Raw genomic sequence first — 23,885 nt, forward strand, 5'->3', positions numbered from 1 at the left:
CCCTCTGGGGTGGGTGTTGGGAGTGGGAGGAGCAGAGGCTAATGTGGTTACTCCTATAACTGGACATGCCTGGTCCCATATTACCTCGGACTGTTGGGTCCTCCGCACGGTGGAGACGGGATATTCTATCCAGTTCCATTCCGGGTGTCCAGAACGTCCTGGCTGATACTCTGAGCAGGCGTTTTCTGACTCACGAATGGTCCATATGCCCAGATATCATCCATTCCATTTTCCGCACCTGGGGCTTTCCCCGAATCGACTTGTTCGCTTCGCGGATCAACAGAAAGTGTCCAGTTTTCTGCTCCTTCCGGATTCACAGCCTGGGCTCTTTAGCGGAGGCCTTTCAGATCACGTGGTCGGGCCAGTTGCTAAATGCATTCCCACCATTCCCGCTGGTTCACAAGGTGCTCCTCAAGGTCCGTCGGGACAAGGCAGATGTCATACTGGTAGCCCCTGTCTGGTCGCGCCAGTGTTGGTATCCGACCCTGCTGGACCTGTCAATTCAGGCTCCCCTACATCTTCCCCTCGACCCCGACCTCATATCCCAGAACCACGGTCGTCTCCTACACCCGGACCTCCAGTCGCTCCACCTCACGATCTGGAGGATCCGTGGCTGAATCAGGCTGAACGCGCCTGTTCGGACTCGGTAAGGCGGATGCTTCTGGAAAGTCGCAAGCCATCGACTAGGCTTATCTACGAGGCTAAGTGGAAGAGGCTTTCCAGCTGGTGCGCTCAGCAGCAGGTGCCCCCGCTCCAGGCTTCCATTTAGTGCATTTTGGATTACCTCATGTCCTTAAAGGACCAGCACCTAGCCTTTGCATCCCTTAAGGTCCACCTTGCGGCCATTTCTGCGTTCCACCCAGGTGCGGCGGGGCGTTCAGTGTTTGCACATCCGGTCGTGCGGCGTTTTCTCAAAGGCCTGGAGAAAATCCATCCTCCAACGAAGCCACCCGTGCCTGCATGGGACCTCAACTTGGTCCTCTCCTGCCTTATGGGTCCTCCTTTCGAGCCACTGGCCACCTGTTCTCTTCAATATCTCTCCTGGAAGGTCGCCTTCCTAGTGGCCATCACTTCCGCTCGACGGGTCTCAGAACTACACGCTCTCACCTGTGAGCTGCCCTATACCATCTTTCATAAAGATAAAGTCCAACTAAGACCTCACCTGGCCTTCCTACCAAAAGTGGTGTCCCGCTTCCACGTGAGCCAGGATATCTTTCTACCGGTTTTCTACCCGAAACCACATGCTGACATACGTGAACAACGCCTTCATTCTCTCAACGTTAGAAGGGCACTCTCCTTTTATATAGACCGGACAAAGCACTTCCGTAAAACAACCCAGTTGTTTGTCGCCGTTGCGGAGCGGATGAAAGGCACCCCGGTTTCCTCTCAACGAATATCTTCGTGGATCACCGGGTATATTCGTGCTTGCTATAACCTGGCAAACGTCCCTCCGCCTGCTGTCACGGCTCACGCCACGAGAGCTCAAGCGTCATCCGCTGCCTTCCTGGCACACATTCCTCTCCAGGAAATCTGCAGGGCTGCCACATGGGCCTCGGTTCACACCTTCACGTCCCACTATGTCATCGTCCAGCACTCTCGGGATGATGCGGCCTTTGGCAGAGCGATCCTTCAATCTGCGGTTCCTTGACTCCGACCCCACCTCCGAGGTAAGGCTTGGGAGTCACCTAACTGGAATTGATGTGAGCAATCACTCGAAGAAGAAAAAACAGTTACTTACCTTTTTGTAACTGTTGTTCTTCGAGGTGTGTTGCTCATATCTATTCCATTCCCCCCCCCCCCCCCCCCGGCGCCGGCAAGAAGGAACTGAAGCGGGGTTGGGCTGGCAGGGGCTTATATAGGTCACCATTTCAGTGCCACTCCAGGGGGCTCCACAGCCGGCCCGATGGGTAGCTGCTAGGGTAAAAGTTTCTGACATCCGTGCACGCGGCGCGCGAACACACCTAACTGGAATAGATATGAGCAACACATCTCGCAGAACAACAGTTACAGAAAGGTGAGTAACTGTTTTTTTGTGACTCATCAGTCGGTCAGGCTGGAAAGCAAAGCAGCAGCGAGTGAACACGTGGCTCTGGGGGCCACTCCGCCAGGGATGCGCTAGACACACCGGGCCCCGTGCTGCCCTTGGACTCCTCCCTCCTCCATCACCCACTGACTCAGGGCTCAGAGCCATTGGCACCCGCACCTTTACCACGCAGGGGAGGGCCTGCATGGAGTAGGGTCTAGGTGGGGCACTTTGTGCAGTAACAAGGCCAGTTGTGTCTTTGTGGGGCCTGGGAGAAGTCAGGGGGAGTTTGATCCCTGTCTCAGGGGATGTTTGTGTTTATTTAAAGCCCCCGACACTGAGGGAAATTCCCACTGAAGCCCCTGCCGCCAGGCCCGCTCCTGAGAGCACCGCGCTGGTAGCCAGACACCCCAGGATCTTGGGGCATGGACAGGCTGCTGCTCCCCATCCCAGCCACCACATCCCCTGGCCCTGGGCTGGAAGAATCTGCCCGTGGCCACGACACGGATTCTTAGCACCTTCTTCAGCCGCTGCATCCCCATTTTCTCTGGAAACGTCCCCGCCCCTCCTGGCACATTACAACTGGTGCAAAGTGAAACCTGTTTGTGAAGCAGTTTTTTTGCTGTGCTCATTTGGGGGCAGGGGGGATGGCTGTGAGTGTGAAATGGGTTGTGAGGGGAACAATTACTGGCCAGGCCCCAGTGACATTCCTGTGGGTCCACAGCAGGCAGTGCCAGCATTTTCCTCCCCCTTGAAGTCATTTGTGGAGGTCCTGGCTTGAGCCCATGTTTAAGGAGATTGTGATTAGGTGCCTGTCACGGAGTGTGGGGTGGTCAGGGCCCTGCACCCCACCCCTTCCTGCGATTCACCGTGACTCTCAGCCAGCCAGCAAAACAGAAGGTTTATTAGATGACAGGAACACAGTCCCAAGCAGGGCTTGTAGGTATAACCAGGACCCCTCAGCCAGGTCCCTCTGGGGGGCAAGGGTCTTAGACACCAGACTTGGGGTTCCCTGCCTCTTCCCAGCCAGCCCCAAACTGAAACCAAACCCCCCCCCCCACAGGCTTTCTCCCTCTCCTTCTCTCTCCCTCTCCCTTTGTCCAGTTTCCAGACTTGCCCCACCCCCCCCTTCCTGGCTCAGGTACCGTCCCTCACCTAAAGTCATCCCCTGCTCTCCCATCCCCCATGCAGACAGTCCCAGTAAAACTAAACAACATTCCCAGGGGTAAAACCACCCCGCTCCCTGCTCCGTCACATCTCTCCCCCATTCAAGACTGAACTGAGCGGGGTCACTCTGACCAGTGACCTGGGGAAGTTCAGGGCCCCCTCTCCGGGACAACGCGTCTGCTATCATGTCTGCACTTCCCTTCACATGGACCACATCCGTATCATAATCCTGCAGGAGCAGGCTCCACCTCAGGCGCTTGGCGTTGGCTCCTTTCATCTGGTGTAGCCAGGTCAAGGGAGAGTGGTCGATGTGCATGGTGAAGTGTCGCCCAAAGAGATATGGCTCTAGTTTCTTAAGGGCTCACACCATGGCCAGGCATTCCTTCTCAATGGCCGCGTAGTTTTGCTCCCGGGGTAGCAACTTCCTGCTCAGGTACACGATGGGGTGTCTCTCCCCCTTTTCATCATCCTGCATTAACACCGCCCCCACTCCCGTGTCTGAGGCATCGGTAAACACCATAAAGGGCTTGTCAAAGTCTGGGTTTGCCAGAACTGGGCCACTGACCAGAGCCTCCTTCAGCGCCCGGAAAAGCCCCGGTATCTAGCTCCCTTGCTGGGTCCCAAGGCCATAGACGCTGTCAGCCAGATGGGTGGGGTAGTGGACAGGCTCCCACTCCTGGCCCGGGCCTATGTGTCTGCATGGAGTCTCCTGGGCTCAGGCCCCTCGGACCCCCAGTGGGAGCGGAAGGTGGGGGTCAATGGGGAGACATGCCTGGGGTGGCAAGACCCTGGGATAGAGAGAACTGTTGTCAGGTCCCGGGTGGTGCAGCCGCAGATGCTGAGGGGCTGTGAGACCTGGGTGAAGGTCCCCGGGATAAAGGCCCTCACCCAGCCTATGGCCCGTATCCTTGTGCAGACCCAGGAGGGGTCGGGCTGGCTGGTCGTTGGGGTTCTCCAGGATATCGGCTGTGAGGTCCTGTTGGGGGGCGACTGTCTCTCTTTGGGACAGGATCCAGGCCCTGGTCCTGTAACGGCCGAGGATTTGAATTTGAATCCAGGGAACCAATTGGCTAAGAGGGAAATGGTCAGTGAAAATGCAAATGACCTGGCTGGCAGGAGGGAGGGGCTGCTGGGCTCAGGATCCCTGCCTACCTGTAACCAGACCCCTGGGGCTGAGTGTGTCAGAGAAATGCTCCCCGCCCCCCTGCACACCAGAGAGGAGGCTCATGCTGGCTCTGATGCTGTGAGGAGAGCAGAGAGCTCGCTGTCTGCCCCCACTGGGACAGCAAGGGCAGCGCTGAGCACGGTGGGAGCTGAGACCCCAGCTGGGGGGGCGAAACACAGGCAGGGCAGGTCGGCTGCCAACCAGGTTTGCCTGGTCCAGAGGTACTGCTGGGAAGTGATTACACAGCAGGGAGGGCGCTACCAGGGACAGGGCTCAGGGGGGCTGTGACCCCAGGCCCAGCCAGCGAGAGGGAGCAGGTCCCACTCCCTTCCCTTCCAGACCGAGCTGTGGAAGGATCCCTCCTTGGAAAAGCTAAGGGAACTTGCTGGCCACAGCTCTGCAAACCCCCTTGGGGAAGGCTGCAGGGACAGAGTCCTGTGGGAGAAGGGATTCCTGTACTGGGAATGGGCTCCCCAAGGGGAAGTAGAACTGTGGGGAATCGGGAGGCAGCTGGTGGTGACCCAGGAATCCACAGGGTCCTTCCCCCTCTGCTCCAAGGGAGAGGAGGCTCCCCAAAGTCCTGACTGGCTTTGTGGGGAGCAGTTCCAAAGCATCGCCCCGGGACTCCGTGACACGGGTACAGTAGCTTGTGGTGAAACTTCTGGGGGACCACCAGCTGCCTCCTGCTCCCCCATGACTCCATTTTCCCTGGGGGAGCCCATTCTCGGTACAGAAACCTCTCCCCATGGACTGTACCGCACTGAGGTTGGCCAGGTCCCTTAGCTTCCGCAAGGAGGGATCTTTCTGCACCTCGGCCTGAAACTCAGCAGCTGGGACAGGGAGTGGAACTGCTCCCCACAAAGCTGTGGCTTCAGACCCAGCTCCCTCATGCCGGCTGGGTCTGAAGCCACAGCTTCCCTGAGCCGTGTCCCTGGGCACTCCCTCCCCTCCAGGGTAGGGCCCTGCGCCTTGGGCAAGATACCCTCCCCGAAGTCAGGGCGTAGTGCCCCTCGCCGGCTCTGGCTATGGGTCACGAGCAGGGCACCCTGGGGGTTGCTTGGCCAGTCCTCCAGGTCCCCCCCCATTAACACCTCAGTGAGCAAATGGTGGTGCACCCCCACTTCCTTGGGGCCCTCCTTGGCCCCCCATTTCAAGTGTACCCTCGCCACGGGCACCTTGAATGGGGTCCTGCCCACCCCCATCAGGGTCAGGTAGGTGTTGGGCATCACTCAATTTGGAGCTACCACCTCGAGCCGGGCCAACGTCACCTCAGCCCCTGTATCCATTGACCTTCCTCCCATCCACCTCTAGGGGAACAAGGCACTCACTCCACAGGGACAGCCCCGCGCCCACCCTGTAAATGGAGAACTTTGAGTCCAGGGCATCCAGCCCCTCAGAGGAGCTGGCCTGGGGCCCTCCTCTCTCTTGAGCAGTTGATAAGCTGCCAGCCCCCCTTGCCTGGGAAGTCTCTACCCAGTTAACCCTCTATGGGTTCAGTCTGCTCAGTCTGTCCTTGAGTTTGGGGCACTGGGACCGTATGTGGCCTCTCTGGCCACAGTAATAGCAGCCCATGTCCCATTGGTCCCCTCGAGCCGGTCAGTTGGCCCTGACGCTGGATGTTCCCCAGCCGCCCTGCATGTCGCTGGTTCTCTGATTTTTTTGTCCATCAACCACAGCCTCAGGTCAGATGGGCACTGCTCATACAGTTCTAGTACGATCAGTTTAACCAGCTCCTCCTTCGTCTGGGCCCCATCTGCCCACTTGCTGGCGTATCCCTCCATGCGGACGGCTAGTTGCAGATATGAGACCTCAGCGGTTTTACGCTAGCTCCGGAACCTTTCCCGGTACATCTCAGGAGTCAGCCCAAACTCACGTAGCAGAGTGTTTTTGAATAGTTTGTTGTCCCCTTTCTCCACCCCTTCCAGTTGGTGGTACAATGCCACGGCTTTGGGGTCCAGTAAGGGGGTGAGAACCCGGAGCCTGTCCGCAGGAACAACCTGGTGCAGCTCCCAGGCCATCTCAAAGGCATCCAGGAAGTCATCCATGTCCTCCCCCTCCTTATGCTGGGCCAGGAAGCACTTATCAAAGCTCTGTGCAGTCCTGGGTCCCCCCTCACTCACCGCAGCCGGGGGCTCGTTGCCCCTCAGCCTGGCCAGCTCCAGTTCATGCTGCCTCTGTTTCTCTTTCTCCTCCAGGTCATGCTGTCTCTGTTTTTCGCGATCTTCCAGCTCTCTCAGTTTTAGCTCTTTTTCCCATTCCAGCCTCTTCAGCGCCACTGATGCCGAGCTTTACCGGGACGATCCCCTGCTGGCCCGGGGGGTCACGGTGCCCTCGGTATTTGCTGGGCTCCCCCCCACCCTTCCCCTAGGCATAGGAAGGAGGGGTCTCGGGAAGCCCTCAGCAGCTGGCTGACCACTCCCAGCTGGGACAGACACTGGTGCCTGCGCTGCATCTGCCAGGCTGCTTCCCTCAGAGACAGGGATCAGTTCATTCGAGCGATCTCCCTTCTCCAGCTGGGCAATGAGCTGTTCTTTGGTGAGCCTCCCACTGCGCAGCCCCCTCTGCTTGCACAGCTCCACCAGGTTGCTCTTAAGCCGCTTAGCATACATCTTCCTGCTGGCCACTCGCAGGCCTGTGTGCTCGCCGCTCCCCACAGTTTCCAGGGAGACCCCTAGTGTGCCAGCCCTTCTCGAGGTCACCACCTCTCTGCCAGGGTCAAGCGGCAGACTCCTCCGCCCCTGGAACCGCTCGCTGCAATCCCCCGGGGGACCCTGTTACTGCAAAAGTCTGGTCACACACTCCCAGGGGTTAATCGCCCCCTGAAACCGTCCCTCGCTGACTCTTCAGCATGCCTGGTCCCCGTCAATCCCCCTTCATTTTACTGCTCCCCAGTCCCTTACTGCAGGAAGTGCTGTCCACGGTGTGCAGTAGATCCCACCACTGACACCAGTTGTCACGGAGTGTGCGGGAGTCAGGGCCCTGCACCCACCCTTCCTGCGATTCACCGTGACTCTCAGCCAGCCAGTACAACAGGTTTGACAGGAACACAGTCCCAAGCAGGGCTTGTAGGTACAACCAGGACCCCTTAGCCAGGTCCCTCTGGGGGGCAAGGGTCTTAGACCCCAGACTTGGGTTTCCCTGCCTCTTCCCAGCCAGCCCCAAACTGAAAACAAAAAACCCCTTCAGCCGGCTCTCTCCCCCGTCCCTTTGTCCAGTTTCCCAGGCAAAGGTGTCGACTCACCCCACCCCCCTTCCTGGCTCAGGTTACAGGCTCAGGTACCGTCCCTCACCTAAAGTCATCCCCTGCTCTCCCATCCCCCATGCAGACAGTCCCAGTAAAACTAAATGACATTCCCAAGTCAATCCACCCCGCTCCCTACTGCATCACAGTGCCATGCAGCAGCTAGCGCGGATCTGGGGGGAGGGGAGGCTCCCCCGGTGCTGTGCCAGCTTCCTGGGGGCTCTCACGGTCAGAATTTTACAAGTCACCTAGGGCCACTAGTGCAATGTTCACAAACATCTGGACTCCAGCTGCTCTGGAGCCCCCGGGGGAAGGTGCAGGACCCAGCCTGGGGCAACTGCCCCCTCTGTCCTTACAGCAGCCGGGGGGGGATGTATTTCTTTTACTGAACGCTGAGGGCCCCAGTGCAAGGCCCTGGCAGCTGGGTGCTCCATGCAGCTTCCTGCAGTGAGCGGATGCCTGTTCCCTGGGACAAGGCCAGGCAGGAATACACAGCTGTGATCACGGGGTGTCAGCATCACTAGGCAGGCGAGGCCACCCCTCAGTCCTAGGCACCCGACTTGCCTCGAGTCAAGTGCAGCCTCAGGGACTTTTCCACCTCCAGCATCAGACAGCTCACATGGCTACAGCTCACTTAATTCCCTGCCATTGCAGGGGCCTCAGGCAGTGATGCCACCTCAGTCCCACCGCTGCCACACACGAGTTTCATCGGCTGAGGACTAAGAGTTTGGGCTGATTCCAGGTGCTGGCTGAGTGCTGCTCAGGGACCTGTGCTAGACAGCAGGTGAGACTAGCTGAGCAGATGGGTTTGGGCCTCAAACTCGACCGCTCAACAATCTGCCGCTGGAGTGACTGACGAGCGGTGCCCATGGAGCCAGAGTAGGGGGCACAAGGGAGCAACGATCAAGGGTGGTGCACAGAACTGCACCAAACAGGGTGTGAGCAAACACGAGCTAAAGCACGGCAGGCAGCCCTGGGGGAAAGCCCAAGGGCCGGTGGGACCCAATCAGCATCTGTCCAGAGCGGCTGATCCTTTGCACAGCTGCCTCCCAACCTAAACACAGGCACAGCCCAGAACATCAGCTACCACGGAGTGCTGGGCCGATGCTCAGCCTCTCTAGGCCACCAGCAAGACAGCAGGCGCCACGGACTCCTCTTCAGCCCAGGCTCCGCTCACTGCCTGAGACACATTTCGCAAACCAGAGGCCGGGCTGGTGCCAGGAGCCTGACAGATCCCATCCTAAGGCCCTGGGTGCAGCTGTTTGTAACTGTGCCAGAGAAACTGGGTTCCAGCCGTGTCTGCCACATCGTCTATTTATTTATGGTCTGGGGTCATGTAACATGGCTCAGCTATTTTGGAAAAACACAGTGACTTGCCCTTGTTAAAGATTCGTGCCAGTGTGTTGTTGAGCTCTGGCTTTGGAGCAGGGACATTGACCCCCATGTAAAAATTTGGCTGAGTTTTGAGTCTCTAAAAGCCATTCAGTTTGCACATGCTCCATAGAGACTTGTCAGTGTTTTACGGCTAAGTTCTCCCAAGATTGCCCCTGCCCTGAGCATGCTCCCTGCTCTCCCGGCTCTTACCGCCAGCCTGACTGTATGCACCAACCCACAGAATGACTGAGCATGTGCCAGTGGTGGATCATTCCAACCCCCAGAGACCACAGTGGTGGCTGGGCACCCGAAAGGTCTGCTGTGATCTCAACACTCCTGCTGCTGGAGCCCAGGCAGTGTGGAAGAGAAGGAAACTGTGCCCAGGCCACAGAAAAGTGAGGAAGGTGTGGGGACGGGCGGTGGCAGAAATCAGAGGGGACAGATCTAGAACCACTAGAGAACACTTCCCCCCAGAACCTGGAATGGAACCCTGACCGCCCTCGGTCTCCATTCTCCATTGCTGTCGGCAAACAGCTGTGAAACCCACCTGTGAAGGGGGAAGTCTCATTTCTCCCCTCTAGTGAGTGGTCTACATGGAGGATAACAGCCTTCTACTGCCATCAGCTACTCCGTCGGCTGAAGTGACAGGTCTGTGCAGCTCGTCTAAAGGTTCCAACCCTGCTGCTGACCTGTGTAGAGGGTCAGTAGGGTTCCAATGAGGGGCTTTTTTAAACAAAAGAAATCAGGAAGCTCCACCCACAAAGCCATGTTAAAGCCATTAGTTGCAGTCAGGTACTTGGGAAATGCCTGATTTAAGGGTGGCTGCGCCACAGTGCTCTCACACCCAGCTACAATCCTGCGGCAGCCTCCCAAGAGCTCACAGTGCAGGCTCCTGAGAGCTGGGCAGGGACCCTCGTGTCCATGCGCTTTAGGACATGGCCCACGTCACTGAGCTGGTGTCCCAGTCTGGACCTGCCAAGAGGCTGGGGGAGAGAACGAGGCAGAGTCGTTTCAGTGAAGAGACACCAAAACAGAGCCCAAGACCATCCCTCCCGCCCTGCCCTCAACTCCACACTGATGCCTCTGGCTGGAGCAGGAGAAAGAGATCTCTGCCCTTCCCCCCACACTTGGCAACAGTGCCACGCCAGGTGCAGGACAGAGCCTGGGTTCTGGCCTCTGTCCCAGGCCTCCCGACCTCCCCAATCCCAGTAGCTAGCACTCCACTGGCCTCTCTCTCTCAAGTCCCCAGCTCAGCTCCCTTTCCCCTCTTGAGATAGGCAGGGCTGAGAGAGAGTCCCAAGGGGAGAGGCCACAGCGCATTTGGGGAACTGCCCCATCTGATGCTGGCAGCTGCACCTGCTTTAGCGAGCGGTGACAGCAGCCCCAGCGTCCTGCTGCCAGGAGGCCGAAAGAGACACCCAGCCCCAGAGCTAACCCGGCGGCAGGCTAGCAAAGCCGTGGGAAACAGCAAACCGGCCCAGAGAACAGGGTTTAATTTCAGAGCAAGCCAGGAGAGCCGCTGCCCCCCGGGAGACCAGACAGCGGAGATGAGAAAGCCCCAGAGACAAGGACGCCTCCCCCTGCCCAGCTTTAGCTCCTGCTTTCCCAGCGAACTCCCGCGCCGTCTACAACCAGTGCAGGAAGCCCCTGCTCTGGGCCAGGCCGCGGACTGCACAGGGGTTGGCCCAGCCCAGGACGCCTGGCTGAAAGCAACCGTCACCTCCTGGCCCTGCTCTCTGGGAGACCGGGACACGCCCGCAGTGGGGTGCGGTTGGCAGGCCGGTGTACAGAGTGCAGCCGTCTCACTGGGGAGTCTCATCACAGCTGTCAATTCTGGGCGGGCAACACAGAAGCCACATGACCAGGGCTAACCAATTGTCTGCCGCACAGCAAGCCTGGGAAGGGCAGTGGCGCCACGAAGCTGAGGCTGGCAGGGCCGGTTCCCGCGAGGCTGCAGACAGGAAGTGGCTCCATGGTCAACAGGAAATGACCTCTTATGATTCAGAGCGTGACTCCCTCCTTCTCTGGCTGAGGAGCCAGGGGCTCAGAACAGGGTCAGGTTGTCCAGAGTCACTCGGAGTCGGGGCCAGGGCTGGCACGTGGGCTGTCCAGCCACCCCAGCCTGGCGCATGGTGCCAGCCGTGCCCAGCCCTCGGGGGCAGAGTCCTCACTTGCGGCGCCGTCTCGTCTTCTCTTTGCCTTTCTGAGCCCTCATGTCCTTCTTCATGCGGCTGTCCACCACCTTGAAGTGTCCCTTGACCCCCGCGGGGCGCCGCACACGCCGGCCGACCCCCTTCTTGGCTACCAGGTAGGTGACCTCTCGCTTCTCCTTCCCCAGGCCGGCCTTCTTGTAGATGCTGCCAGAGGAGAGGGGAGAGAGGTTAGAGCGGAGACCCTCCCTCCCAGCCCCTGGCCAGCCCAGGGGGTGTCAATGTGACAGCTGCTGGGAGCAACTCCCAGCCCTGGACTCCACACGCTTCCTGGGGCACAAACAGCACTGGGCTGAGCCCCCGTCTCCACAGCCCTGGGAGCTGCCACGCCCTCCAGGGCCGCAGCCTCAGAAAAATATGGGGACCCCCTTCCTGTCTGACCCCCGCCACCTCCCCGCCTTTGTTCTCAGCTGCCTCTTCAGCCCCCGTCCAGCCCGCCCCCCACTCTCCCACGTCACTGGCTGCACGACCCTCTTCTCAGAACCCCCCGGCTCAAACGCCCTGAGCAGCGGGGGCCTGGCCAAGGCAGAGGTGGGAACCTCCTGATGCGGCTCTGGAAGCCTGCCTGGCCCCACGGCCGTATGGCGGCCTGGCCCCACGGCCGTATGGCGGCCTGGCCCGGCTTCTGTTGTTCTGAGAGATCCGACCACCCCCTGCCCATGCCGTAGATCCCGACATCGTAACTCACCTGCGCAGCTGGGCCACCTTTTCACGCTCCGAAATATCCACTGTGCTCACCACAGCCTCCGCCTTCTTCTTCATCTGCTCCATCTTCTTCAGCAGCTGGGGGGAAACGGGAGAGGTCAGGGGGTGGCTGGGGGGCCCGGCCAGGCAGCGAGAGTAGAGGGTGGGGGATGGGAAACCCGCCCAGGGACGCCGGCCATGCGGCTCACTTACCCGCCGCTTCTTCCGGGCCTTGGCCTCTGCCACCTTCTTGATGGGGCGGGCGTTGATCTGGCGCCAGCGCTGCCGGTATTCCTCCACCGTCTGCCGGTCCAGAGGCAGCTGCTTCCGGCGGTGCTGCTGCTCTTCCTGCTGGAACCACTCGGGCAGCTCCCCCTCCTCCTCGTTAAAGGCATACCTGGGGGAGGGGTGCCCGACAGGTGAGGGCAGGCCCCAGGGACAGGCACAGGCCTGGCCCCTCCTCCCCCCATCCTTGGGGCTAACAGACAGAAGAGACACCACCCCCACGGGAAGTGACTGCCGGACACAGCTCACACCCACAGGGCAGGAGAGAAGGGGTCAAATGAGGGATCTCCCCTTCCGCAACGCAGCCTGTTCTCTCCCCAAGAGTGAGAAACCAAGGGGGGCTGGGCCCCTCAAAATCACAGCTGACCACGCCCCCCACCAGGGCCTGCCCCGGCCACCGCCCCACGCTGCCTGCTGCCCCCGGTACCTGTTGAAGGAGTTGTCAATCAGGTCCCGCTTGGCTTTCCTGGAGGTGGCAATGACAGACCCCAGCGCAAGCCCCTCTGCATCCAGGACACGGGCTCTCTTCACTGGGGGGAGAAGATGAGCACGTTAGGGCTCAGGCTGCTACAAACCCTCCCACCTGCCCCTGGCGTCTCCATATACGAAACCGGTCGCTCCCGAAGGCATTGTGCACCAAACCACTACCAATCCTGCACGTTTTATTTGCCACATAAATGTGGAGGCTCCAGCCTGGCCGTGGGGAGCAGAGGCCTCTGGCTGCAAAGATGGCAGATCACCCTGCAGCTCCCCTGGGACATGGACTCAGCAGTGAGGCTACACCCAACCCTGACGCAGCACAAGGACCAGGCCTGCCCCGGAAACACCCCAGGGCCCTGCCCCTCCATGCCAGGGTGGGCCGGCAGGCTCAGCCCAGCAGAATCCAAGTGTGAAAGGGCTCAGTGTGGGGGGATCCAGTTGTGGGGTGAGAGGGTTCTGTGCGGGGCAATCTCAGTGGGGGATCTGGAGGCACAGGGGTTTGTTGGGGGTTCTAGGTGCAATAGGACTCTGCAGGGGGATCTAGGTGAAGGTGGTTGGGGCTCAGCGGGACGGGGGTCTGGGTGGCTCGGGGATCCAGGTGCAGGGGGAGTGGTGGTCATCGGGAGGGGATCCTGAGTGCGGGGGGTGGGGAGTGACACTCAGCAGGAGGGTCTGGGTATGGAGGCAGTCTGGATGCACGGCAGTTGGGCGGATGGGGGAGCAACTCCCTGTACATGGATCCGTCCCCCAGCAGCTGAGGAGCGGCGGGTGCAGGACACGCAGGTGGTGGGGGGAGTTTGCAGAGCTTCCTGCAGCTGGGGGAGGCTCTGACAGCCCCGAATGCCGTGCAGGGAAAGAGGAAGTCCCGTCCTCCCCAGCCCAGCTGGGACTAGCAGCTGAGCCCAGCGCAGGGTAGGAGCCACCAGCCAGGTCTTCCCCAGTCCCACCCCCTGCCCCACAGTGATTTACCTCTCTGCCGGCTGCCCTGGGCACCCGAAACATACTGCTGGGGAGGGTCACATGACCACTCTTGGGGCTTCCCTTTGCTTCCCCGTCAGAAAGTCATTTTTCTGCAGGGAAGCAAAGAAATCTGTGGGGCACATAAATTCTGCGCATGCGCAGTGGCACAGAATTTCCCCAGGAGCAGAAACCTCCATGGCCTTAGGCCCCTCTCCTGCCAGCTGGGCCTGTGCCCACCACCTAGCACTGAGCTCCATGCTGGTGTCCAGACACCCCAGCAGGGCTGCTTTTCCCTGCACACAGCCCCCATTCAACTCACCTGGGTCCTCAATGGGCACCACCTCAAAGCCACCTGGCTCGGCGAGCGCCCGCTTCCTTCCCTTCTGCGATGTCTCCCTGGGGGGGAAGAGAGGAACGGTCACTGCTGCTCATGCAGCGCCCCCCAAGGCGACGGTGCTCAGGACTGGGCGGGAAGGGCAGCCCCCTCCCAGCTCATCCCTCCCACTGTATAGAGTCCAGGGGCCCGGGCCCCCTGCTACCCCCCCCCCCCCCCCGGGCGGGCCAGCGACCCCCGTTTGCTCACCTCTCCTCGTCGCTGCTGCTGTCAGAGTCCTCCTCGCCGCTGCTCCCCCCACCCTGGTCTTCGCTGGGACCAGCCCCCACGGCTGCCCTGGGCCCCACCTCCACTGCAGCTGCCTCCTGGGATGGGGGCAGCTTCTTCTGCCCCTTCCCCTTCATGTTCCCTGGGTGTGACAAGCAAGGCCAGTGGGTGAGGTGGACTGGGGGGCCGCAAGGGAGCTCACAGCTGGGAGGGGCGTCGCATCTGATAAGGGGGAATCCTGCTTCCCAGGGGCCCCAGCCACGAGGGCTGGATGGACAGCCTGGGGCCGGCCTGCTACCTTCAGGGAAACCCGGCGCTCTGCCCCGTTTGGCGGGGCCCCTTTCCCCTGGGGAGGCTGAGGCAGGGTCGAGCTCGTCTTACGAGCCGCTCCTCCCATTCAGTCGGTCCTGAGAGCAGGTCAGGGAACCAGGGCTCCAATTGCTTCTGTGACCCCGTGGCCAGTTCCTCGCCTGGACAATGGGGGCCCAGCTCCCTCCCGGGCTTGGCTGCCAAAAACATACAGCTAAGAGTAGCATAAAATCCCTCCTTTACCTGTAAAGGGTTAAGAAGCTCAAATAACCTGGTTGGCACCTGACCAAAAGGACCAATAAGGGGAGAAGATACTTTCAAATCTGTGGGGGACGGTTTTTGTTTTGGGTTCCTTTGTTCTCTCCAGGTCAGCGAGGAGCCAGGGCAGGGAAAATACATCTCCCTAAGCCATATCTGAACTAAGCATCTAGTCTTGCAAAAATGGTAAGTAATAACAAAGAAATGCGTTAAATTATCTTTTGTTGTAGCTTGTGAATTTTCCCTGTGCTAAGAGGGAGGTTTATCCCTGTTTTTGTAACTTTAAAGTTTTGCCTAGAGGGGAAATCCTCTGTGTTTTGAATCTTTTTGTTACCCTGTAAAGTTATCTTCCATCCTGATTTTACAGAGGTGATTCTTTTATCTTTTTTCTAAAATAAACTTCTTTTAAGAACCTGATTGTTTTTCAGTGTCCTAAAGACCCAGGGGGGTTGATCTGTGCTCACTTTATAACCAATTGGTGAGGATATTATTCTCAAGCCTCCCCAGGAAAGGGGGTGTAGGGGTTTGGGGGGATATTTTGGGGGAGGTAGGGCTCCAAATGGCCCTTCCTGAATGTTTGTTTAAATCACTTGGTGGTGGCAGCAATACCAAGGGCAAGGAAGGAATTTATGCCTTGCGGAAGTTTTAAATCTAAGTTGGTAAAAATAAGCTTAGGGGTTTTTTCATGCGGGTCCCCACATCTGTACCCCAGAGTTCAGAGTGGGGAGGGAACCCTGACAGGCGCCACCCCCAGGGACAGCCGGCCCCGTGCACGCCACGGCCCCCTTCTCACCTGGCGGCGGCTCCTTCCTCTCGGACAGCACCTGCGCCTGGCTGATCTCCAGGGCCTCGTCCACATCGTCCTCAATGCCGGCAAAGACCTCCTAGGGACAGGGAGGGGTTGGTCACAGAGGGCAGGGCTGAGCTGGTGGGAGGTGGGGGGCAGCAGGAGACACATGAATGGCAGGGAGCTGGCAGGGATGGGGGGTAGGGGGAGACACGTGGGGAGCTGGGAGGAGGGAGCGAGGGGATGTTTAAGGTAAGGACGCAGGCCCTCGTGCGTGGGCTGCTTTCACTGCGCTCCCCCCTCTCCCCCCATCCTTGGGGTCCCTGCAGCCCACGTGGGGAGACTCTGGCCCCTGTAACTCCCCAGCCAGGCCTCCCTGGGGGAGCTCAAGAGTCTCCTGCCAGCCACTAGCACCACGGCTCACACGCACTGCGCTGCCACCAGAGGGCGACAGGCCAGAGCCAGTGCAGACCTTGCTCCAGCCAGCAGAGGGCAGGTGGGCCCAGGTGAGGCTGGAGCCGCTGCACAGGGGCTGGGACACCCCCCACCTCGGGACCTGGCACTTCCCGGCCAACTGGGGCACTCACCTTCCCGAACCACAGGTTGGTCTGCCTCTCCTCCAGCACCGACTTCTCCTCCAGGGGCACCAGCAGGGGATTCTCCTCCTCCTCCTCCTCTGCCGGCTGCTGGAAGGTCCCTCTGCAACACAGCCAGCCGGGCACGCTCAGCCCCAGGGCCACGGACCAGGGCCCGGTGGGGGTAGCCGGGCACGCTCGGCCCCGGGGCCACGGACAGGGGCCCGGCGGGGGCAGCCAGGCTGCCTGGCACAGGGCTCCCTGGGGAGGGGCACTTAGCTGCCCACCTGGCTCCAACCCCTGGGAAAGGGGCAGAGCCTCCCACCGCAGTGGTGCTGCGAGGGTTAAGGGCCAGGCAGGCTGACCCCGTCCACCTGGTCATCACCCCAGCCAGTCACAGCGCCCCCTACTGGGAGCCCAGAGTAGAGAGGCTGTCGTTTGCCCAGGACCCCTCATGGCCATGGCCCTACCAAATTCACATCGTTTTCGTAAATTTCACTCATAGCATTTTTAAAAGCTTGACTGTCCCGGTTTCAGATATGTAAATTTCACGGTGTTGTAACAAAGCATGAACATGTATTTAAAAATGGCAAAAGATGTAAAGCCCATGCCAATTCCCCCAAAAAGTGACGACCCCCCAATACCATGCCACCCTCACTTCTGTTCTGCCTTCAGAGCTGGGAAGCCAGCCAGCAGTCGCCGCTCTCCAGGCAGCGCAGAAGTAGGAGTGGCGATGCCACGCCCCCCTCCCGGGTCGGGAGCCCTGGTTTGTGAAACGCTGCTTACGGTAAAAGTTCACAACAGACCAGATGTTATTACAGGGGAGACCAGATTTCATTGTCTGTGATGCGGTTTTCACGGCCCCCAAGTTGCTCCAACCGGGGGGAGTTTACTGCAGCTGCCAGGATCCCTCACCTGCCCCCCCGCTCCCCACAGTGGCTCTGACCTCTTTGGGCCCAGCCCCCGCTTGGCTTCCTGCAGCCGCTCCTCGATGTCGGCCAGCTCGTCCGAGTCCAGGTCGCTGGCCAGAGACACGTCGTCCGCGTCGTCCTGCTCCGAGAAGGCCACGTCGTCGTCCTCGTGCGGCGCCTCCAGGAAGGCGTCCGCAGACGCCATATCGCCCCTGGCCACCTCATTCAGCAGCTGAGGAGCAGGGAGCGAGGGTCAGGAGCCAGGCCCCACAGAAATCAAATCATCCCCCGCCGCTCTCCCAGCCCAGCCCCCCCCGGCCCCGCCCACACCCCTGGAGTGCCCCCACCCACCACTCTCCTAGCCCCGCTCACTCCCCTGTAGCCTGCCCATTTCCCGAGCCCCCCCAACCCCCCGGCTCTGCCCCGAGCAGACATGGGCCGTCACGCCGGTGGGGAGCCAGCTGCTGCCCCCGCAGCCTCACCCGGGTCTTGCCGATGGTTCGGAGGGAGAACATGCCAGTCTCGCCCTCGTCGGCGATGGAGACGCCGGGCAGGTCCATCTTCAGCTCGATGCGCTCGCGCTGCTTCCGCTGCTCCTTCAGGATCTTCTTCTTCTTCCTGGGGGGGATTCCCGCCGGGGGGGGGAGAGGGTCACGCTGCAGCCAGAACCCCACAGCTGCCATCACGGGGATGGGAGCCCGGCTGCCCCATCCTGCCTCCCAGCAGGCCTGTCTGACTGCCCCCCCCCCCAGATGGAGACCCCTGTGCTGGGGGGCTGGGCCCATAACTTTCACAGCTGTGCAGTCATGGGGGAAGGGGCACCATCCCCCCACACCCGAGGGCACCCATCACGGTGCCTCCCTGAGTGCTGGGGCAGAGCACTGGGCAGCCCCAGGGGCGGCATGGCTGCCACCAGGCAGTGAGCTCCAGCTGCTGCCGGGGACACATGGAGCCGGGTCTCTCGGCGGGCGGGGGGGCGTCAGAGCAGGCCTGGCTGGCAGGACTGCTGGGTTCTATTCCCAGCTCTGCTGCAGACCATGGGAGCTTGGGCCAGTCACTCCCCTCAGGGCCTCTGCTTCCCTCCCATGCTGGGGTGGGCGAGCGTCTGAGCCAGGCTGGGGCTGGGGTCCTGAGCCCAAAGGAAACTGCTCCCAGAAACAGTCCTGAGAGGAGGGGGTCAGGGAGAGGCGCATGGGGGTACTCTGGGTGTGACGAAGTGGGGGGTTTTCTTGTTTTCTGTGGAGTTTCAATGGTTTGCATGCGGAGGGGGTGGGACTCAGTTTCCCTGGGTATTACTCATTTAACGAGGTGAGGGGAGAGGGAGTTTGTTTTGGAGAGGACTTGGGAACCCAGCCGATGGCCGGGAGGATGAATACCCCAGCGACCGGTGACCCGGAGGCCCAGCTGAGGAGACGCAGCCGGTTCTGGCCAGTGGGTGGACAATGGGCTGCAGAGTGAGGACCCAGTGACCTAACCAGCCGGTTCCAGACAGAGGACAGAAGGGAGAAGAGGACGCCCCAGTTTACGACCCTGTTTATCTGGAGAGAAGACAATGGACAGAGGCGGGGCCTGGGGCCGGTGATCTCAGATGCCCAGCTGGGAAGCAGGGGGGCTCTGGGCTGGAGAGAGGGAGCAGGCAGAGCCCACCTGGATGCAGAGAGACTGGGATGTGCTGGGCTGAGGGAGGCCAGGCCTGAGGCCCTGAGAGTTTCCTGTGCTGTGTTCAACCCTCAATAAACCCCCCTGTTTTATGCTGGCTGAGAGTCACTCAGGTCTAGAGAACAGGGTGGCATCAACCCCTTCGGGGGTGAAGGCCCGGGGGGTCCAGAGCGAGTGGACTCCCTGAGGGGGTCCACGGCGAGAAACAGATGTGCTAAGGCTCTGAGGCGCGGCTCCAGGAGGTGGAGGGTCCTGACCCCGAGAGAGAGTGGACCCCTGAGAAGGGCTGTCTCACTAACAGGGGCACCCCCCACGGACCGCACGGGGCCAAGAGTGGGCACGATCTGTGAGTCCGTGACACAGGGCAAATAGGGGTACCGATGGGGGGAGGCACCCTGGGAGAGCCTCCTGCAGCATTTCTGCTGGCTGGACACCCCAGCCCAGCTGAGGACGGGCCCATCACATGCCCGTAGCAGGAGCACTGAGGTTCCCCCACCCCTGGGTGCCCAGATCCCCTTGCTGGGGAGGGCAGCACTCACCTCTTCAGCTCAGCCACTTCCTCTGCCTTCAGCTCCGCCAGCCTCAGCTCCATCTCCTCCTCCTCTGCGGCTCCATCCCCAGCTGCTCCCGACGTCTTCACGGCCTCCTCCTCGCCGCCCTCCTCCTCCTCGCCGGAGCTCAAGCTGCCAGAAGATGGAGTCACTCAGCCTGGCCCTGCCCCACCCAGCCAACCCGGGGCCAGGCTCCCCAGCGCCACCAGCTGGCGGGCACGAGCTACGGAGCGCCCCCTGGTGTGCGTGGAGGGGGCAGTTGCAGATTTGGGAAGCCACCTTTCTCCTCCTACCTGATGTCCAGCTCCTTGGCCTGCTCCTTCAGCTTCCTGGCCATAAAGCGACGCAGCTTCGTCCTCCAGTTCAGCAGGGCCCTGAGCAGAGAGGCAGCGAGTTAGAACCAGCCGCCCCAGGCAGTGCCGGACTCCCCAAGCCCAGGCCGCGTGCCCCCCTCCCCCCACCCACCCAGGGTACCTGAGCTCCTTGCGGCCCAGCACGCGGATGTCCCGGCAACACTGGCGCAGCTCCTCGGTGGTGGCGCTGTGCCGCTCCAGCTCGCTGTCCCCCAGCGTGATCTGCACAGGAGCCAAAGGGGAAAGGCTGCAGCTGTCTCCTTCCCGAGACCAGCAGCCCTCGCAACTCTTCCCCTGCCCCAAGCCCAGGCCGTGGGTCCCACCAGCAAGCTCCTGGGTGCTGCTAAGTGCCCTGCCGGTGTCCAGCAGAGGGGCTGAGCCAAGCCCAGGCTGTGGGCCCTCCCTGCTCCGCTCCCACGGGGCTGGCCTGGCCCTGGGCACTCACCTCATTGGCCTTGGAGAGGAAATCCACAGGGTTGGGGGCCTTGAGGAAATCCATCAGCGTGAAGCGGTGATAGAGCGTCGTGTCACCTTCTGCGTATCCCTCCGCCTGCGAGACGGGAGGATGGGGTCAGAGCCGTAGATTCACGGCAGGGGCCATTAGATCAGCTAGTCTGAGCTCTGGCCTAGCCCAGCCATTTCACTTCCCCCCTCGCACCCACATGGAGCCCAACGGCTTGTAGTGCCTGAAGCTCCTTCCAGAAGCCTCCAGCCTGGAGCTGACGACACCGAGATGGGGCCCCTCCCCTTCCCCGGGCAGTTTGTTCCAATGGACAATCGCCCGCTCAGGGAACACGTCCTGCCTCATCTCTAACTCGAACGTGTCTAACGTCAGCTTCCAGCCAGGGGTTCTCGTTCTGCCTGTCGCCCTTAACAAGCCCGTTAGTCGCCGGTATTTTCTCCCCATCAAGATCAAATCACTGTCGTCAAGTCAACTCTCAGTCCGCTCTGTGATCAGCGAAACATACTGAGCTGTGTGTGTGTCACTCTCCGGCCTGTTCGCCAGCTCCCGAATCGGTTTTGTGGCTCTTTTCTGCACCCTCTCTAAAATGTCAACATCCTTCTCAAATGCGGACGCCAGACCGGGGTGCGGTCTCCAGCGTCGGTCCCAGCAGCGCTGTACCGAACTCTGCTCCGACTCCCCTTTTCACACAGCCACGGGTCACGTCAGCATCGCCCCGGGAGCTCACGGGCAGCTGCTTGTCCACGAGGACTCCTAGGTCCTGTCCAGACTCCCTGCTTTCCAGGACGCAGGCCCCCATTCCGCAGGTACGGCCCTAGACACGACCTTGCCTTTGGCTGTATTACAACACCTGGGGCCTCACTCCACAAATCTTTGGCTCAGCTGCACGTTTGCTATTTGCTTCCAGACTGATGAAAATGTTGAATGAGGTCAGGTCTAGTACCAGACCCTGCGGAAGCCCACTGGACACTCGCCCATTAGATGCTGACGCCTTTTGATATCTGTCAGTTCGCCAGGTGTTAATCCACTTACTGCTTGCTTTGCAGGTACGGCACAGCGCTACGTTTACAGTTAGAATGTTGTGCAGTACTAAGACAAGTACCTTTCAAAGAATGAAATCACGTTTGTTTGACAAGACACCCCCAACCCCCCATCACATTAATTGGCATTAATTAACATCAGTAGGTTAGAGATTTTCTCAGCCAGCTCTTTTAGGACTTTTTGGTTGCTAGTGACTTGCTGATTTTAAAATGTTTGTTCCTAGTAGATGCTTTTTAACATCCACCTTGGTTGCTAACAGACTAGAAAGTACTTCACCATTCTCATGTAATACGAGATCATAATCCTGCTTCTTGCCAAACACACAAATATTTATTAAACACTTTTCTGCCTTTTCTATATTAAGAACTTTACCATCTCCTCCTAGCGTAATAGGCCTATACCAGGGGTCGGCAACCTTTCAGAAGTGGTGTGCCAAGTCTTTGTTTATTCACTCTAATTTAAGGTTTCGCGTGCCAGTCATACATGTTAACGTTTTTAGAAGGTCTCTTTCTATAAGTCTATAATATAGAACTAAACTATTGTCGTATGTAAAGTAAATAAGGTTTTTAAAATGTTTAAGAAGCTTCATTTAAAATTAAATTCAAATGCAGAGCCCCCTGGACCGGTGGCGAGGACCCGGGCAGTGTGAGTGCCACTGAAAATCAGCCCGCGTGCCGTTTTTGGCACGCGTGCCATAGGTTGCCTACCCCTGGCCTATACCATTGCTAGCATTTATTTTGTTCCTAATATCCTTAAACTTTTTATTGTCCTTAGCTATGAAAGCCAGGGAGTTTACCCTGATCTCTTTAGTTTCCCTTATCAACTTTCTACCCTCCATAACTTATTTATACCCATTGCTATGCATTTCCCCTTTTTTCCATGTGTTATCTATTACTTTTTTATGTCTAATGGTCACTTTCTCTTCACCACTGAACCAGGATGGGATTTTAGGCCATGTTCTTTCTTGACTGTAGAATCATGACTTTTTGGTCATGCAATACACCCTTTTAAAAGGGCTCCCAATTTTCATTAATTTTCCTGCCTACATTTTTCCTCCCAGGCAATTTCACTCATGGTTTTCCTCGGCTTTGGGAAATTAGCACGTTTGAAGCGCCAAGCATATACATTACTAGCCAGACGGGATGAGTAAGCAGCAGGCTCCACTCGGCAGGGTCCAAGCGCCACAGCCTCCCCCAGCCCCACTCTAAACTATGGACCCCTCTCCTCATCCTTGGGGGCTGCTCTCCCTGCCCCAAAGGGCCTCCCCTCACAGCCAAGCCCCCCGGACTGCTCACTTGTACCTTTGGTTTCTTTTTGGTCACCAGCTCGCTCACAGATTTGGCCTGAATCTCAACTTCCTTGAAGGCAAATTTGGGATCAAAGAATTTGCTGTCAATTTTATCTGGGGACAGATATCCTGGGAGAGGGAAAAGGAAAGGATTAGAGGTGTCAGCCAGCAACCCCCACTCCCTTCCCACCCAGCAACCCCCGGCCCCAGCTCACCCTGGCAGACGACGAAGATCTCGGCCGACTCGTTGCGGGAGGCCTGCGGCTTGGTGGCCTGCACCTTGCGAAACAACTGCTGGAAGATCCACAGGAGGGGCTGGTAGTCGCGGGAGCGGAAGACTTTTGTGATGAACCAGCCGCCCTTGGAAAGGAATTCGCAGGCCAACTTCAGGGCCATGAGCGTCAGGTTGGCTGGAGTGGAGAATGGAGATGGATCAGCGCCAAAGCCAACCCCGTTGAGCCTTCACTCCCAGTGGCTCCAAGCGCGGCAGACCGGGGCATGGCTAGGGAGCAGGATCCAGCTTGATTCTGGTTCCCACGGTGCTTGTCGTGGTACCTGAGGGGAAGGATGGGGCAGGGGGCGGGGTGGACTCAGCCCTGGGCCTGCTGAGGAGACAACCCCACAGGCACTCGCCTGGCACGGCGCGTTCCTTTCCCTCCCCTGGGGCGTCTGTCTGACACTTCCACGGGGCCCAGGCCTCCTGCCGCTCTCTGCTCTGGAGCACACGACCGACAGTGCTGGGTCCCGATCCCTTGTAACTGGGCCGGCCCCAGAGGGCCCTTTGCTCCTGCACTGGGGGCGATGGGACACAGGACTGCTGAGCTGGACCCGGGGAGCTCCAGGGCGCTAGGGATGGAGCTGAACCCTCGGCTGTCACAGGGACCGGGGCCGCCAGGCGAGGGGGGGAGGTACCTTGGGAGTACGCGTCATGCACCCAGCTGGCCCCCACATTGGGGGCCCCGTCGTTCAGCACCACGTCCACCTTCCACGTCTGCAGCTCCTTGCGCACGGCCTGGGGGGCGAGGGCAGGGGGTGAGCCTGGGACACCCTCCCTGCCAGGACAGCCCCCCTCACATTCGCTACAGCAGAGAGGGGGAGGGGGGCGAGGGCACAGTGAGCCTGCCGACCCTCCCCCCAAGCCAGGCCTCCCCTCCAACCCCCCAAGACCAACGCTCCCTCCAGCCTACAGAACCTGCGTCCCAGGGCTGAGCCAAACCCAAGGGTCCTACCCACTCCCCCCAAGGGAAACCGGGGTGGGTGGCTTGGGGATCTCACCGCAGAGAGGCCTCTGGGGGGCGGGTGAACATGATGCCCCCCCATCCCCCCAGAAACAGGGCCGGGGGAGATGCGCTAAAGTGTCCGGCTGTCGGGGTTCAGGAGGCATTGTGGGGTGGGAATTACCTGGCGACACTTCTCCGTGGTGATGTCCTCCTGCAGCGTCACCACGTTGGGGATGGGCTTAATGGGGACCAAATCCACCCCTAGGAGAGAGACACTCAG

At 59.7% G+C, this 23,885-nt stretch overlaps 1 protein-coding gene across 1 annotated transcript in view; it reads right to left on the reverse strand.

Moving 5' to 3' along the window:
- Positions 1-10,290: 10,290 nt before the first annotated feature.
- LOC112125212 (pre-rRNA 2'-O-ribose RNA methyltransferase FTSJ3-like) overlaps positions 10,291-23,885 on the reverse strand; it is a 23,696-nt gene continuing 10,101 nt past the window's right edge. Inside the window, exons 2-19 of the mRNA XM_029914459.1 lie at positions 23,787-23,880; positions 23,298-23,397; positions 22,601-22,795; positions 22,399-22,514; positions 20,039-20,143; positions 19,715-19,815; positions 19,534-19,614; positions 19,229-19,372; positions 17,513-17,648; positions 17,066-17,262; positions 16,132-16,243; positions 15,551-15,641; positions 14,173-14,536; positions 13,909-13,985; positions 12,577-12,679; positions 12,078-12,261; positions 11,869-11,963; positions 10,291-11,327 (exon numbers count right to left, since the gene is read on the reverse strand). Coding sequence (XP_029770319.1) covers positions 11,138-11,327; positions 11,869-11,963; positions 12,078-12,261; positions 12,577-12,679; positions 13,909-13,985; positions 14,173-14,536; positions 15,551-15,641; positions 16,132-16,243; positions 17,066-17,262; positions 17,513-17,648; positions 19,229-19,372; positions 19,534-19,614; positions 19,715-19,815; positions 20,039-20,143; positions 22,399-22,514; positions 22,601-22,795; positions 23,298-23,397; positions 23,787-23,880 — 2,485 coding nt within the window. The 3' untranslated portion in view covers positions 10,291-11,137. The remainder of the gene's footprint in view (positions 11,328-11,868; positions 11,964-12,077; positions 12,262-12,576; positions 12,680-13,908; positions 13,986-14,172; positions 14,537-15,550; positions 15,642-16,131; positions 16,244-17,065; positions 17,263-17,512; positions 17,649-19,228; positions 19,373-19,533; positions 19,615-19,714; positions 19,816-20,038; positions 20,144-22,398; positions 22,515-22,600; positions 22,796-23,297; positions 23,398-23,786; positions 23,881-23,885) is intronic.

This window comes from Terrapene carolina, unplaced genomic scaffold, assembly GCF_002925995.2.
Source record: "Terrapene carolina triunguis isolate 2854851 unplaced genomic scaffold, T_m_triunguis-2.0 Scaffold51613, whole genome shotgun sequence".
Taxonomy (NCBI): domain Eukaryota; kingdom Metazoa; phylum Chordata; order Testudines; family Emydidae; genus Terrapene; species Terrapene triunguis.